Below are 17,387 nucleotides of genomic sequence, written 5' to 3' on the forward strand. Positions count from 1 at the left end.
TTTAATTTAAATATTCGGACTTTAAACTCATTCAAGATTGATCGGGTGTTAATATTTCAAACTTCGGCTTTATAAAAAATAGATAAAACTAGAAATCGATTCGACTCGACTCGATTCGACTCGAATATCAAGCCAGTTATATTCAAATTTGAAATCAAATTTTAACCTATTAATATATATTAGGATTTAATGCTTCAAGATTCGGTCCATATTGAGCCCACAGCGAGGTCCGCGATTGAAAAACGGAGTCAACGAGATTAAGATCATCCCGAACGAGTCTAGATGGTCGAAGCTGGTACGAAGTTCGGAGCAGTGGAGGATCGGCAACAGTCGGTGGCGGCCGGCGCAGCGGCGGTGTGCCGGCAGTGCGTGGCCTGGGCGTGCAGAGCCCGACCAACGTGCGGGGCGGGGCCCTAGCCCAAGTGCGCAAGCATGTGGGCGCAGCCCAGGCCCACGCGAGCGCGCGGGTTCAGGGCCCAGGATTGCCTGATCCACGGTGGATCGAATAGTGCACAGGAGAGCGAGTGGACTGCATGAGCATTTCTCATACATTTCTCACAGTCCACAGACTATTTCGTGGATCAATGCACGATCGGAGGGCGTGGATTGCTTCTGATTTCGATCCAACAATCTGGAGAATTGTTTGAGTGCTCTAATGATTCCTAATCCTATTCTAATTGGCTTTTAAGCCTTTAAAAGGCTTATAAGGAACAGAACGATGTAGTGGTGGCCTGGTGGTCGCGCACAGCTTCATCAATTGCGGAAAACCCAACCAGAGAGAAAAGCAACATCGTATCGAGAGGAGTGAGACTCCTCGACAGCAGACAGCGGTCACTTCAGGGGTTCAGGGAGGTCTTCTTAGGGAAAAGCTTTTGTGAGGGAGAACTTTTCGTGAGTGAGAAATTGGATGTACGAGAGTTGAGGGTGAAATCTCATCTTGTAATATTTTTTTTTCTCATACTGAAGTTTGCATGTCCCATGGAGTGAGCTCTTTTTTGGCTGATCCACATATTTGATTGTTTTCTATTTATTTTTTCTTTCTTCTTGCTGCATCTCACGGTATTGAAAAGATTCTGCAAGATGGTGTCCTGGCCAAACATCTATCTTACAAGTGGTATCAGAGCGAGGCGGTACAAGGATGCAGATTGCAGTGGTGGTGAGCAAGATTGAAGATGGAGAAGATATGATCAATCAAGATGGAGATCAATAAGTTTGATGGAAAGAGCAATTTCTTCTTGTGGTAGGCAAGAGTGAAGGACGTGCTCATCCAGTAAGAGTTGATTGATGCTCTCTTATGCGAGGAGAAGCCGACCATCATAGAGGTGCAGGATTGGAGACGGCTACAGATGCAAATAGTGAGTACCATCTGTATGTACCTAGCAGATGAGGTGGTGATCCATATGCCTTAGCAAGACTTCCTCGACAGTGCTGTGGTCGAAGCCTAAGGAGTTATACATGATAAAAATCTCTCACCAATACTCTCTTTCTCTAAAGGTAGTTCTACCAACTACGGATGATTGAGGGACAGAGCGTACAGGAGTATCTAAGCCACTTTCAAAAGATTCTCACCGACCTCCTCAGCATTTGCGAGAATGTTGAGGAGAAGACTAGGGTGCTGGTTTTGCTAGCATTACTTCTTCCATCGTATGAGTCCTTAGTGACTGCTGTTCTTGTGAAAAGAGCACCATCAAGATGGATGAATTTACTGCGGCGATTCTCCAGAATGAGGTTCTCAGGAGGAGAACCCAGCTTCGAGCTCAGGTGGCAGTAGCTCAGCTTTGGTAGTTTCTGAAAGAGCAGGAAGCGATAGATGGAGCGACAGGAGATCGCGACGGGGGCAGTCTAAGTCCAAGAGGGATTTGAGCAAAATCAGGTGTTACCGATGTGATGAGTTGGGGCATCTAGCCAAAGATTGCTCTCAACTTAGAGATCAGACGATGGCTGCTGTAGCAATGGCCAGTAGCGATTCAGAGGAAGATGTTTTGGAGATATTTGATGAGGTATCTACTTCTTCCCAGCAGTGGTTTTAGATTTTGCATGCACCTATCATGTATATTGTAAGAGAGGAACAGTTTGACTCCCTGGAGAGCAGTGAGGACACTATTTATCTGCTTGATGGATCAAGCTGTGTGATTAGAAACATTGGGATGATTAGCTGGAGGATACATGATGGTGCAGTGAGAAGATTGGGGGAGGTCCGATACATACCCGATTTCAGATGGAATCTTATCTCACTGAGCAAACTGGATTCGAGAGGCTACAGCATAGTTAACTGGTGGAGGAATCCTGAAGGTATTATGCGGCGATAGGATTGTTTCTGGAGGAGAAGAAGAGGAGAAAAGGATATTACTACTCTTGACGGAGAGCCTAATGCGAGGTAGAGCTTTAGGAGCCAAAAAGCCCAGAGCGAGGTGGAGCTCCAAGTGGAGGTGGATCGGGCACGAGACAGGAGACTCGAGAAGATGAAAGGTGATATTGCAAGGTGAGATTACTATTGCCATAGGATGATGCTTCGATCAGGTCTCAAGTCAGGAGGAGCACAACATATAATAGAGATGGGATCGAGTGGTCTGGCTCGACTCCCATATTTGCCCAACCATGATCAGCAGACGATTGCCCCAGGGCACGAGGATGAGGAGATCCAGAAGCTCTCGAAGTTAGGAGGAGGCCAAATATCGAATCAAAATAGAGATTGTTAGGATTTGATGTCTTAAGATTTGATCCATATTGAGCCCACAGTAAGATCTGCGATGAAAAATGGAGTCCAACGAGACCAAACAAGATTACCCCAAACAGAGTCCAGATGGTCGAGATATGACAATCGAAGCTGGCACAAAGTTGGAGTGATCGAGGATTGGCGGCGGCCCGGTGGAGCGGTAGTGGCGCGACCGCGTGCAGCAGTGCACGGCCCAAGCACGGTAGCGCATGGCCTGGGCATGCAAAGCCCGGCCCAACGCACGGGGCGCAGCCCAGGCCCACATGCGCTCGCACGCGGGTTCAGGGCCTAGGATTGCCCGATCCATGGTGGATCGGGCGGTGCACAGGAGAGCGTGTGGACCACATGGGCATTTCCTATGCATTTTTTGCAGTCCATGGACTATTTCATGGATCGATGCATGATCGGAGGGTGTGGGTTGCCTCTGGTTTTGATCCAACGGTCTGGGGGAATTGTTTGAGTGCTCTAATGATTCCTAATCCTATTCTAATTGGCTTTTAAGCCTTTAAAAGGCTGATCAAGGAATAGAACGGTGTGGTGGTGGCCTGCTGGTCGCGCGTGGCTTCATCAACTACAGAAAACCCGAACCAGAGAGAAAGCAGACGCCGTATCGAGAGAAGGAGTAAGACTCCTGGATAGCGGACAGCAGTCGTTTCAGGGGTTTAGGGGGGTCTTTCTAGAAAGAGAGCTTTTGTGAGGGAGAACTTATTGTGAGGGAGAAATTGGGTATATGAGTGTTGAGGGTGAGATCTCCACTTGTAATATTTTTTTTCTTATAGTGAAGTTTGTATGTCCCGTGGAGGCGAGCTCTTTTTTGATTGATCCATATATTTAATTATTTTCTGTTTTATTTCTTCTTTCTTTCTGCTGTATCGTACGGTATCGAAAAGATCCTGAGAGATGATGTCCTGACCAGACATTCATCCTACATAATATTATATATATTATAAATAAAAATAATATTATTAAAAATATATAAATTCGAATAAGTTTATGAATTTTTGAGCCGAATATCCTATTATTTGAGCTCAACTCATTTGCAATCTTAGTATTAAATAATGTTGTGAGAACATAATTTTGAGCCAGGCTAGACTGACCCAAAAAAGAAAAACTCACTTATGATGTGTACGCGAGGGAGGGAGTGGGGAGGAAGACTTCCATCACACGCTCATATCAAATGAAAACCCTAAAAAAACTCTATAAATTACCTTCTGACTCACCATCAAAAATTCCCTTCTAGAGTCAATGATTTCGAGCTTTTGACAGAGAATTCTTTTGGTGTTATTAGGAGATTTATTCTTCTCCTCCCTTTTCTGGTTTCTAGACCATCGTAACCAACCTCATTCCCATCAATGAGTCACCAAAGTAATGATGGAATAGGATATCCCTATTTTGGGTTCCTTCTTTTGTTTTGTCGTCCACCACCAACCATTGCTTGATGCTATAGCTTCTCCTACTCCCTTGAATTTTCTATGGTGGGTATGTTTATTTCCGTGTGAATTAGCTAGTCTCCTTTTAGAGCCAGCCAGTTGGAACTGATTTCTAGCACATACTATTTTGATGACATATTTTATTTTCAAGAGTCAATCTCTTTTGAGCTTTGTTATGGAGCTGCTTATATAGCTGTAGTTGTAAAGACTATATGCGAGTGGATGGATTATGTATATTTGATTGTATATACTTGATTAGATGAAATAAATATTTTAAATGAAAATTTTAATTTTTGATTAAATGCATTTAATACTTAGAAAATTATCTTGGTATACATATTTTTATATAAAATTTTATTCTATTTTGACAAGATATTTTATTGACAATTTGAAATTCTGTACCAAAAAAAAAGTATTTCTTATATATATATATATGTTAGGATTTGACACCTTGAGATTTAGCCCACATTGAGCCCACAGCGAGGTTCACGGCGAAAAATAGAGTCCAACGAGATCAAGATCATCCGAAACGGAACTCGGATGGAAGAGATACGAGCTTTTGAAGTCGGCACAAGATTCGAGGCGACGGAGGACCTCCAGTGACCGACGGCAAGCGGCAGCGGCGCAGCCGCAGGCGACGGCGCGTGGGACGCGCGACCCAGGCCTGCATGGGACGTGCGACCCACGCGGGCGCGCGGCCCATGCGCGCGCGGGCCACGTGCGGGAGCGAGCCGGCCCAGGCCCAGCGGCCTGCTGGCCCTTTGCATCGGTCCACCGTGGACCGGGCAGTCCACGGCTGGGCCTGTGGATCGGGTGGACGTTTTCCACATGTTTCACGCGGTCCATGGTACTATTCCATGGACCGATCGCGATCGGACGGCCCAGGGAGTTTTCGGTGACGATCCGATGGTTCAGGAGGTTGATTTGGCTTGTTTAGGACTCTTAAACCTAATCTAATTAGGTTTAAACTCTGTTTAACCCTTTAAAAGGGCCTTGTGATGGACAGAGGAAGCAATGGATCAGTTTTTGCGCCGTACGAAGCCCGTACGGAACCCAAGAGAAGAGAGAGGTGGAAGCGCTGAGAGAGAAGGAGCAGGAGGCTCCTGGACAGCGGTTGCCAGGCACTTCAGGGGTTCAGAGAGTCTTCAAGAGAGAGAGAGCTTTTGTGAAGGAAATTTCAGGTGAGAGAGAATTGGGTGTACATGGATTGAGGTTGAGGTCTCCTCTTGTAAATTTTTTTTTTCATAGTGAAGTTTGCATGCCCCATGGACACTACAAGAAATTTAGTTTTTTGTGACAAGCAATGTTGTCACTGAAACTTGGAATATTATCACTGATGAATTTCTCTGACAACAAACTATTGTCACTAGCCGGTCGCAATTGCTTCATCGCTAAAACCATTTATGACAACTTAAATTTCTTGTCACTGAATCATTTCTTTTCTGTGACAATAGAGCTTGTCACTTAATGTACTTTTTGCGAGGAGTTTCACTTGTCACTGAAAATAAAATTTGTGACAACTTAACTTGTCACAGAAACAAATCATTCTTGTCACAATGCAATAACGTAAATTGATTTTGGGACAATAATGACTCTGTTTAGTGATAAAGTTTCTTGTCACTGAAATAGCTTAAAGTGACAAGAACTTTTATTGTCACTGAAAATAAAATTTGTGACAACTTAACTTGTCACAGAAACAAATCATTCTTGTCACAATGCAATAACGTAAATTGGTTTTGGGACAATAATGACTCTGTTTAGTGATAAAGTTTTTTGTCACTGAAATAGCTTAAAGTGACAAGAACTTTTGTTGTCATGAAAAATCTCATATGTGACAACTTGTTATTGTCACTAAAATTTAGTGTATATGACTACAGAAATTCATCTCATTCACAAGCAAACTAAGAATCCAAATACATCTTTCTCAATGTTTGCATTTCAGTAGATATCCAAAATAAAATCACAAGATAGTACCAGTAGTTCATAAGCACTCCATATGCTATTTAATTGATCAAAACCAACAGTACATGATCCAAGACATCCAAGGAATTTTCAATTTCACTGTTTGAAATTCGACAGGACATCCAAAATTAATTTAAAAAAAATACTGACTAGTACCTATAGTTCACAAGCACCCTACATTCTACTTAACTGATCAAAACTAACAGCCTATGACATCCATATTTTCAAATTGAAGCTAGTTGATGTACTCCCATATGCCAACAGAAGTAGCTGCCCATATTATTCCTGCATATAAACAAGGTTTGGATTAGTAAATGATTGGCTAGAATAAAGTTTTGAGTAATTAAAGTCTAGCAACCTCTAGATAAGCAACAGATTATCCACTAAAAATTTTAAAAAAAAATAAGGCAACTTTTTTTGCATATAATTTGTAAATTTATACCTCATATTGAAAAGTTGAGACAACAAGAAAGGTTTTCAATCCATGTTTTCAATGGATTACACAAGAAATGAGCTCAGGCATGTTAGCAATTAAACTTCTAAAATAAAAAATTAAAAAAAAAAGAATTGACTATATATTAAGAATCTCAATTCAAAGTTGCCATTCTAGAATTATAAAAAATTATGGATCTCACACTCTTAGAATGCAGCACTGTACCTAAGTATACTATAGCTGATTGGTTGTTGTTTATATTCCTCTCTTATAGATCATTGAAAACAAGAAAAAAAAATATCATATTTAACTTTTCTACTTTCTTAAAAGTAAAAAATTCTTACTTGGTCAAGGTTCATGCATTGAGGAAGATGAAGCTCTTGATTGGGAGAAAGTTTCAAAAAAGGCAGCAAAGCGAGCTTGGATCATAGCATTAACTTTTTCATTAACTTGTTCCTCCATTTGAGCTTGAATCTCAGCTCTAACCTCATCTTGCAATTGAGCTCGAACGTCTTCTCTAATGCTATCCACCAACGATTTCTTAGCTTGTTCGACAGCTCTTTGTACCTCTTCTTGCACATTTTCATTATACCTAACTCTCTTAGATGGTGCCTTCTTTCCAGACCTTTGCCACGAAAATAACCAGACTTTTGGCCAAGTACTTGCAGTAATATGTCATCACGAGTCATTTGGGATTCATTCTCTTGTGTTTGTTGAACAACCTCCTCAAGTTGTTCCTGCAATAGATTATCAAAGATTAGATGCCAAAATAATGCATAATGAATTTTAAGAACAATAAGAAAAGTTTTTTAACTAACATGGATCTCCTTGGATTTAGGGTCAGACCATACTAATTCTCCTTCTTTATTTTTCTTAGTGTGCTGAATCAACCAAACCTGATCTGGTGGTGCTTTTTCACCTGTTTCTGGGTCCCTCTGAAATGAATCACAAAAAAATAAGTGTTTTATTTAGAAGTTCCTAAAACTATGTTAAATCTTCAATTTATTCTAAAAACTTACAGTTGATTCTTCAACTTCAGCATAAGATCGGGTGCCACATGTATGCTTAGTAACTAGCTTTGCCCTATTTGCTGCATTTCGCTTGCTTACTTTCTACAAACAATTGATACATGCAACTAACATCATCTATAAATCCAAAATGATGATGTATATATTTTAAATATAAATTAAATTTTAATTTGCAAAAACCTGAAAAGCATCAGAGCTGAAGTATGCCATCATATATTTCCAATCTTCTGGAGTAACATCTTAGGAATATTAGCCAACCTCTCCTCATCAGTTCTAAATTTCTTATATAAATCATGCAAGCGATTTCTCCAACCTCTATAAAGTCGTTGCATGGTGGCCAAGACAAAAGCACATAAACGATATTCATTCCTATCATCTTCCATCTTAAACTTCTCCTAGAAGACACAAACAATGTAAATTGTATGTTAATATATATAAATAGAAATAAACAAGATACTAAAATCAATCATAAATATTTAATTTACCTTTACTTGTAGCACATTCGCTCACCTACTCTATTTGCCACATCTGGCCAATTTTTTGCAGTTAATGGAGCTTGTGTCCTGACAACATAACCACAAAAATTGACAATATCTCTAGCATTTTCTCCTACTGCTCTCAGTATATCATGAGGGATGCTAACTTTCAATGGTCCATTCTTTGTTCTCATATCAACCTTAATACATTTGTAACGCCCACGCACATTCTTACTTGAAACAATTGCTATAGAAAATAAATTACAATTAGTATAACTAAATTTAAGTAGAATAAATTAAAAGTTTCAGCTATAAATAAAATATTATTATACCAGCATTACTACAATGACTAGAAACTCTTGGTTGAGTTTGAAGTTGCTGTCCATGGGATTGACTTTGCTGCAATTCAAGCATCTGGTCTTGGTGTTCATTTGTCTGCTGGTTTTGTTGGTCCCAAAGTTGTGCCTCTTCTTGTGATTGATTTCGCCGCAGCCTTTCTTGATGAGGTGATGTAACTTCATTTGTTTGAAATCTTATATCAATAACAGGGCGTTGTCCTCGTCCACCAATTCGTGCACCTCTTCCTCTACATCTAACCATTTCCTAATAAAAATAATAAGCAAGCTTTTTAGTAAAAGTTCAACTAATTATCAGCAACATCTACTAAATGCACAAAAAAATATGAATATGCCATCAGAAGATACAAAAATAACATGAATACAATAAAATGATTTAAATTAAAATACCTGTTGGTCATCACATAATGTTTCTTCTTCCAACATGACAAAAAATAAAATTCTAATTACAAATCGGCTAATCATCAGGACTATATTCATCAGAACTGTATTCATCATGGTTGTTTTGATCATCATCTGTTTCACTTTCAGCTTCTTCTTCTATCTCATCATCATTAATAAAATCATCTAATGTCAGATTCTCTCTATTTATGTCATTGTTGGGTGAAAAGCTTTGTGGTTGAAGATCATCTCGATGTAGCACTCCTATCAACTCATCATTGTTCATGACTTGGCCATATTAAAAATTTTGTTCTTGTTCCTCTTGTTGGTAGACATCATCTTCGATCAAACTATCATCATCATCATCATCATCTGCATCATTATCTACAGATGGCACATCATAAGCATCACGTGGATAAGTTTTTACCACAACAAGCCAATTGCTATCAACTAAATCTTCTACATAGAACACTTGTTGAGCTTGAGAAGCCAACACAAAAGGCTCATTGGTGTTCAAAGATCCATGGATATTTATGCTTATATATCCATAGTTGTCAACCCTATATCCTCGTCCCAATCGGCCAACATCCCACCAGTGACATTTGAAAAGAACTACTTTTTTATTTCCCACATACAACAATTCAAAAATATCTTCCAACACTCCATAGTATTCTTTATCAACAGATGTATCATCTCCTTTTACAAGCACTCCACTATTCTGACTTTTTCGTCCAATTGCACGATCTCTTGCATGAAATCTGAATCTATTGACAATGTAAGTTCCATATCTATGAACTATTTTGAACGGTCCAACAGCCAAGCTTAGAAGATCTTCACTTGCTTTGCCTTTAGCTTTAAGCTTTGAAACTATTTAAGATTAATAAATTAAGCCATTATTAGCATAAATAAAAGTAACTTAAAGTATTTACCTATATTATATGATACCTACACGTTCATAAAACCAATCTGGAAATTCCTTGTGATGTCTAGCCAGGACATTTCTTGAGCTCGCCTCTTCCAATTCTTTTTTATGCTCCTTATGAATGACATAATTAATCAATAATAAAGATGATTGAAGTAGAAACAAAGTTCTTTGAAGATTTTCATAATAACAAGATTTTGTTCTTACTCAATATATGGCCAAACTTCCTCACAGTTTCGAAGAACATATGCTTGAGCTTGTGTAAACTCCTGAGCATTAAGCTCATAAGACTTAAAAGCTCCTTTTGCACAGCCATCTTTGGCAAAGATTGATAGTCCTTGGTATGAAGTAGCTCCATCATCATTTCGTGGGACTCGATTAAATTTTGTTTCAACACTATTCAAATACCTAGAACAGAATGTAAGGCATTCATTTGCAAGATAACCTCTTGCAATTGACCCCTCTGGACGAGCTTTGTTTCGGACATAAGACTTTAATGTTCGCAAATATCTAGATTCAAAAGATATTAACTAAGTCAAAAATAATACAAAAAAAATTACATTTAAGTTTCAAAAAGTTAAGGATTACCTTTCAACTGGATACATCCATCTATATTGGACCGGTCCACCAATTTTAGCCTCGCTTGCCAAGTGAATTGGTAAATGAATCATAATATCAAAGAAAGCTGGTGGGAATATTGTTTCAAGTTTACACAGAGTCATAATAATGTCATCCTCCAACTGTTTTAGATCTTGAACTTTTAACGACTTTGAGCATAAGTTTCTAAAGAAGTTACTTAGCTCAATCAATGGCTCACAAACAAACTTAGGCAATAATCCCCGAATGGCAACTGGAAGTATTTGCTGCAAAAGGATATGATGGTCATGGCACTTTAAGCCAGAAATCTTCTTCTCATTTATATTCACACATCTTGATATGTTAGAAGAGAATTCATCAGGGACCTTAGATTAGATAAGAAATTGCAAAAGACTATCTTCTCTTGTGGGGATAATGTATAAGTTGCAACTGGCATCTTCAATTTACCATTTTCAATATAAGGATGAAGATTGTGCCTAATGTTCATATCTACAAGGTCAAAATGGCCCTTCAATGTATCTTTTGTCTTTCCTTTTATATCCAGCACAATTCCTAAAATGTTAGAAGAAATTTCTCGCAATATGCATCACATCAAGATTATTGTGCAATTTCAGATCCTTCCAATAAGGCAATTGAAAGAATATACTCTTCTTCCTCCAATTGTAAACATCGTTAAAATCATCACGCTTACGCTTTTGACCCTTCCCAAAAGTAATTTTTTTTAACTTACGCAGCTGATCCAACACATCATCACCAGTTAGTACCTTAGGTGCATCTCTATATTCACATTTTCCATCAAAAGATCTTTTATTACGTTGCCATGAATGATTTTTGGGTAAGAACCGACGATGCCCCATGTAACAAATCTTACTTCGTATTGAAAGAGAGCAAGTGTCTTTGTGGCAACAAGGACAAGCTAGTTTTCCTTTAGTCATCCATCCAGACAAATTACCATATGCGAAAAATCATTAATAGTCCAAAGGACAGCAGCATGTAAGTTGAAATTTTGTCGTGTATGAGCATCATATGTCTCTACTCCTATATCCCATAACTCCTTCAACTCTTCAATTAAAGGCTGTAGATACACATCAATGTCATTTTCGGGGCACTTAGGACCTGGAATAAGAAGTGTCATCATAAAATAAAGATCTTTCATACACTGCCATGGAGGTAAATTATATGGAATCAACACAACTGGCCATATACTATGAGGGGTAGACATATTTCAAATGGTTGGAAGCCATCACTTGCAAGACCAAGCCTAACACTCCGAGGATCTGCAGAAAAGGACTTGTACTTATCATCAAAGGATTTCCAAGCGAATGAGTCAGCTGGATGTCTTAATATGCCATCATTTATCCTTTTCTCCTCATGCCATCTCATGTCCTTTGCAGTGATTTTAGACATATACAACCTCTGGAGTCTTGATTTCAAAGGAAAATAATGTAAAATCTTGTGAGGGATATTACGCGTTCTGCCTTGATATTTCCAGCGGGATAAGTTACATACAGGACATACGATTGTATTGGCATGCTCTCCCCAATATATAACACAATCATTCAAGCATGCATCTATTTTTATATGTTCAAGTCCCAAATCCTGAATAAGCTTCTTAGCTTCATAAAATGAGTTTGGAACTAAGGCACCATTTGGAAGAACTTCCTTAAAAACCTTCAGCAACTTATCCATTGATATATCACTCCAATTATTTGAACATTTTAAATGGAGTAACTTCACAGCAAAGGATAATTTGGAGACCTTGTCACATCCAGGATACAAATTTTTATCGGCATCTTTAAGCAACCTGTAAAAGGCTGCTGCTTCCGGATTTGGTTCTTGGGGTTCATATCCTTCATTCACATCATCTCTTTCAACATCAGTATTTATGAAAGCACATGCATCATGAACCATTCCAATTAAGTCATCATAATCTGTATTTTCTTCCTCATCTAAATTGTCTCTACTATTAGCATTGCATTCCTCTAAATTTTCCTCAATTATCTCACCATGATAAACCCAATGTTTATAACTTTTCACAATTTCATTTCGGATCAAGTGAGCCCTCACTTCATGTCGGCCCTTAAAGACTGTATTTCTACACTTAGTACAAGGACATCGTATTCTATCACTAACAGTTGGCTGACCAAAAGCAAAGTTAAGAAACGAATGGACTCCATTTATATATTCCATATTTGCTCTGTCATTAAGTTTCATCCAGTTCTTATCTGATATTATGTCCTGCACATTATAATAGACAATAAAATAATATCAACTATAATAAAATGAGTTGTTATGGTAAAACTACAATCAGCAGGTAGCGTAAGAATTAGAAAGATAATTGAACATAGAAAATTGAGGTTCGTAAGATGCTTATTTTAACAACAAATATATAATTTAAAGCCCTATATACAGTAGTTCATATTCATATCATCAATAGAATAGAGCTCCATAAATTGAATCGAAAAGTCTCAAAAAAAATTATTTTGGCCCCATATGAGAGTTCAGAAAGGTGGAAATTAGCCTACTGCAAGTCTCACACCATGGATTCAGTATCATATTCATATGGATAATATCCATAAGCCAATTCATGAAGGAAATGAAGAGGTATAAATCAAAAATTTGAGTAGACCAAAGAGTTCAAACCAAGGGGGAAATGGGATCTAGACAAAAATACACAACCATCCTTGCCATGCTCGATTTTAAACTAGCTAAACGAATTAGCACCCAGTCCTTTCTATCACTAGCTTGATCTATTATTTATATTTCTCTTTTCAGAATAAAGGTGTCATGAAGAAGTATTGTGGGTGATGTATGATGGTGAGCGAAAGCTATAAGGGAGAAAGAAAGTCTACAAATAATTTTCTCCATTGGTTTTGCTTTGCTTGTAAGCTAAGGGAGCAAGAAAAGTTTACTTCAAAAAAAAACAAAAGGAAACAAGGAGAGTGTGCCAAATCATCATTTGTTCACTTGTATACAATCATACCTGCAAACATATTATAAATACAGAGGACAACCAAATAAGATTTGTAATCAAGGTTTATGTAACCATTTTTTATGAGGTGTCCATGCTAATAAATCACTTCCCAAAGTAGGTTAGGGAAGGATTTGGGCCCAAATATCTCATAAAACAATCAAGAACCTTTACCAAATAGATAAGTTGGTACCTTTAACTAAATGAAAAAGAAAAAAAAAAGGTACCTCCAATTTGTCCTCACTTTTAAGGACCAGGGGAGGGTTGGCTGTTGAAATTTGCATCACCCGAGTGGTGCCCCATCTTACTTCTAGAGCAATCACAAGGAGAGCAGTACCCATTCTCTCAGATTAATCAAGCAGAAAATTATTAATACAGTTGAACTATTCAATCAGTCTAAGCTTTTGTATGGTGACATTCTTCCATCCTATATATATTCTCCTGTATTTATTCAACCCATATCACACGTCTGGATCTTACATCTGAGACTCACTGCCTGATGAACAGATTGGTATCATATTCATATTATCATGAGAACACAACTCCATAAACTGATAGTTAGGAGCCAAAAAAAAAATAGAGCTTGGAAGTCTGACACCATGGATTTAGTATCATATTCGTATTATCATTTGAATAGAACTCCATAAATTGAAAATAAAGAAACCAAAGAAAAATCTTTTCAATCAAAAATCCCCAAACCCTACAAAATATCATGCTTCTACCCAGATTAGCTCTCCAAAACCTCAAGCTCACATCGCTGCAACTCACATAAAATCCCATATCATCGAAACCTCAAAACCCCTCTAATATCCTTAGATGCTCTCCTTCTCCATAGATCTCCAAAAATAGATAACGAAATGAAAAGAAAAAGATGCAAAAACCAAAGGAAAATGATCAATCTATGAGGGAAAAGGGCATACCTTTGATTTTTTCTATCCGTCCTTTGTTTCGTCTATTTTTTTGATGTTTTCCCTAGATTTTCCTCTATTTTTTATGAGGCTTAATCAGGTGGGGAGGCTTGGAGCGGCCAAATGGGGAAGACGAGGGGTTTTGGGCCTCTTTCCCATGAAACCAAGAACAACGCGCGAAGATTGGTTTCTCAGCGACAGAAATTTTTTTATTAAATGAGCATTAAAAGTACTTAAAACGGATTAAAAACGTGAAACAATCCCATCACAGGGGTTGACTCATGGGTCGACTCATGCCTGAGGGTCGACTCATGGGTCGACCTCTGTGGAAAAACATAAGAAAATGAGAAGGGAAGCACAGTTCTGTAAAATTGGCCTAAAACCCGCAGAGGTCGACTCAAGAGTCGACTCATGCCTTGGGGGTCGACTCATGGGTCGACTCACAGGGTGTGCCAAGTTTGTGCCATCCAAAAATTCAGCGTGCCAATCATTTCATATGCCATGAGTCGACTCATGGGTCGACTCATATTTTTCAAACATGAATATCTTTCAAAATATAAGTTCAAAAATAATAAAATTTTCACCAATGGATCACAAATCTTTTGTTCTATCATTTGATACTTTCAAATCAGGATTTGATAAAATTACGATTTTGCCCCTGAAGAGCAATAAGTCTTTTTCAAGTGAAAATCAATAGTACCCCTTCAAATGCTTTGTAATCATCAAAATCAATCCAAGGAGCAACAAGAATGGGCATATCTATACAAAAAGACTTTTGGTATTAGAGCCGGGGTTTTGAGTTCTAACTTTTAATATAGTATGACGGCCTCCTTCAAATCCAATCCAATGTGCACCAGAATATTTTCTTCAATGGAGTTATCAATTGGAAGGGTGCCAGTTGTGAGTTCTCTCACATCACTACTGATAGGTGTGGGAGTTTCTGAGATTGAGTACTTGTGAAGAAGTGGTAAACATGAAGGAGATGAAATGTTTCGTTTCTTTTTCTTCTTCTTCTTCCTCTTCTTTTTTTTTTTTTTAGAGGGCAAAGAAAGGGCTTCCAATCAGGGGTTTGGTGCTTAATATTTTTTTGTTTCAGTGACGAGTAAATATTGTCATTGAATTTTTTTCTGTGACAAGAAAATATTTTCTGTGACAAGTAATTATTGTCACCGATGCCTTTTAGTGACAGAATTTTAATTCTTGTCACGAATAATATTTTATTTTTCTAACTAATATTTTAGTTTTTTGCACTTTTATTTAGTGACAAGTTCTAGTGACAAGAAAAATTTTTTTGTCACCAATAATTAATAATCTATGACAAGGATATTTGTTTGTCACTAAAATAAATCAATTGATGCTAATCAGTGACGAGCATGATTTCTTGTCATAGAATATTTATTTTCAGTGGCAAAAATTTTCTTTGCCACAAAACACTTGCCACTATAGATAAGATTTCTTGTAGTGGGAATCTGAAAGCAACCCGAGCCAAATCTCAATCATTTTAGGCCGACCCTTCCTTGCAACAGCAATGCTTGCATTAACTGTAGGACGGGAGCTGTGGACGTATCGTTTGGGAATAAAAAATTAAGATTGAATGTGTTCGATGCTATCACAGGGCCACAAAGTGATGAGTTTAGTGAAGTAAATGTACTAGAGGGACTAGAAAAAGAAGCCACCCCTGCCATACCCTCACAAGACCTTCTACAAGCCTATCTAGCTCATTTTGATATGGACAACTTTGACATAAATGAGTATATAGAAGAAGTGAATGCCCTGTTAGAGCCGCCCATCTTCGCTCCTTGGATTATGAAATATGAGCAAATGCCCCCTCCTTCTATCACACCTATAGCTCCTTTATTGGAAGCCCCACCTACACTAGAACAAAAGCCACTCCTAGTTATGTTAAAAGATCCATTCTTAGAGCCTAATGTAACCTCTGACCAGGAAGCCCAAATTATAGATATACAAAAAGAATATGAAGTTGTTAGAGACATAATCACTGACCCAATAATGGACTGCCCAACCTGAGTACTGTCTTAAGAATCAAGTACTACAGTCACTAAGCAAGTTAGTCTTGAAAATCCTATTGAAGATTCTTCATGCAAATTTTTGAACTGTGCTGAAATAGATGATGTAGAGAAGCTGAGTGATCTGTTAGACCTATAATGGATAACAAAGTAAGAGTCATTTCCAAAGTCATCTATTATTATCCTAGCCCCCGCACTAGAATAAAGACCAACCCTGCAACCCAAGCTACCTCTTACTACCAATAATCAGGAGATATGTCATGTAGGTACACAAGAAGAATATCAAGAATATCTAGTTTGAAATATTACCGATTAGACTCCATCCAACCATCCACCATGGCTAGGTGAACCCAGCAATTTGATAGATCTATCATCTGGAACCACTTAAAAGATCCACGATGTCTGGTTGAAGACATTAAACTTAGTATTTTTTGGGAGGCAACCCAATTTTTTTATTTCAATTTTTTTTTTTCCTTGTAGGTTACCTTTAAAACACATATTGATCAGGATATAATTACTCGATGGACTTCTGACAAACACCTATTAAGCCAAAAGTATGTTTCTCCTAGGTGATATCTCTCTTTTTCTTTTCTATTTATCTATCACACTCTATTTCTCTCCTTCATTGAGGATAATATCATTTAAGTTGGGAGAGAGAAAAACTAATCTAATTAAGTCTTCAAGTATGGTCAGAAATAATTAGTTTAGTGTACCTAAATTTGATCTCGATTTAAAGTTAATTAGACATCCTAATCAATGAATGATTAACGGTCTAGATAATTTTAGAGATATTGAAGGATAAATTATTAAGAAAACTCAATAAATGGTAGAGTTTAGATTAGAAAAAAATTTTTAAAGAAATTCCAGAATCTTCTGTCCATCTCAATAAAGAATCTACTTCATGAGGGTACAAGTAGAAAGGTCAAAGTATGCAAAAAGTCCATATTAATAAATTAAGTTTTTAGTATTTCTCACTGAGCAACGAGGTCCCTTCGCCTAAGTAAGTAATGTTATTCGCATCAAAAGAAGAGAATGTGAAGAAATCTCTTATAGAGTCAGTCTTAACTCATCATCTTTTTGACTCGAGTTAGTAATCCTGAGGAGAGTTCTATACCTAATATCCTAAAGTCAACTGGTTTGGAAGTCATTGGCCTAAAGTTCATTACAAAAGCAATTAGAA

At 37.8% G+C, this 17,387-nt stretch overlaps 1 protein-coding gene and 1 long non-coding RNA gene across 2 annotated transcripts; both read right to left on the reverse strand.

The window, feature by feature from the left end:
- Positions 1 to 7,193: 7,193 nt before the first annotated feature.
- LOC140856050 (uncharacterized) lies at positions 7,194 to 7,791 on the reverse strand. Its single transcript, XR_012139458.1, has 3 exons — positions 7,561 to 7,791; positions 7,360 to 7,476; positions 7,194 to 7,278 (listed from the first exon to the last, which is right to left on the reverse strand). It is a non-coding gene; the product is annotated as an uncharacterized lncRNA (long non-coding RNA).
- A 265-nt stretch (positions 7,792 to 8,056) lies between these two features.
- LOC140856182 (uncharacterized) lies at positions 8,057 to 13,613 on the reverse strand. The gene is made up of 11 exons (XM_073253331.1): positions 13,500 to 13,613; positions 11,549 to 12,539; positions 11,254 to 11,417; positions 10,948 to 11,035; positions 10,696 to 10,853; positions 10,293 to 10,567; positions 9,929 to 10,214; positions 9,728 to 9,818; positions 9,117 to 9,649; positions 8,378 to 8,648; positions 8,057 to 8,292 (listed from the first exon to the last, which is right to left on the reverse strand). Exons 1-11 carry the CDS (start codon positions 13,611 to 13,613, stop codon positions 8,057 to 8,059), a joined length of 3,207 nt encoding a protein of 1,068 aa, XP_073109432.1.
- Between the last annotated feature and the right edge of the window lie 3,774 nt (positions 13,614 to 17,387).

The sequence above is a fragment of the Elaeis guineensis genome, chromosome 3 (genome assembly GCF_000442705.2).
Source record: "Elaeis guineensis isolate ETL-2024a chromosome 3, EG11, whole genome shotgun sequence".
Taxonomy (NCBI): Eukaryota; Viridiplantae; Streptophyta; class Magnoliopsida; order Arecales; family Arecaceae; genus Elaeis; species Elaeis guineensis.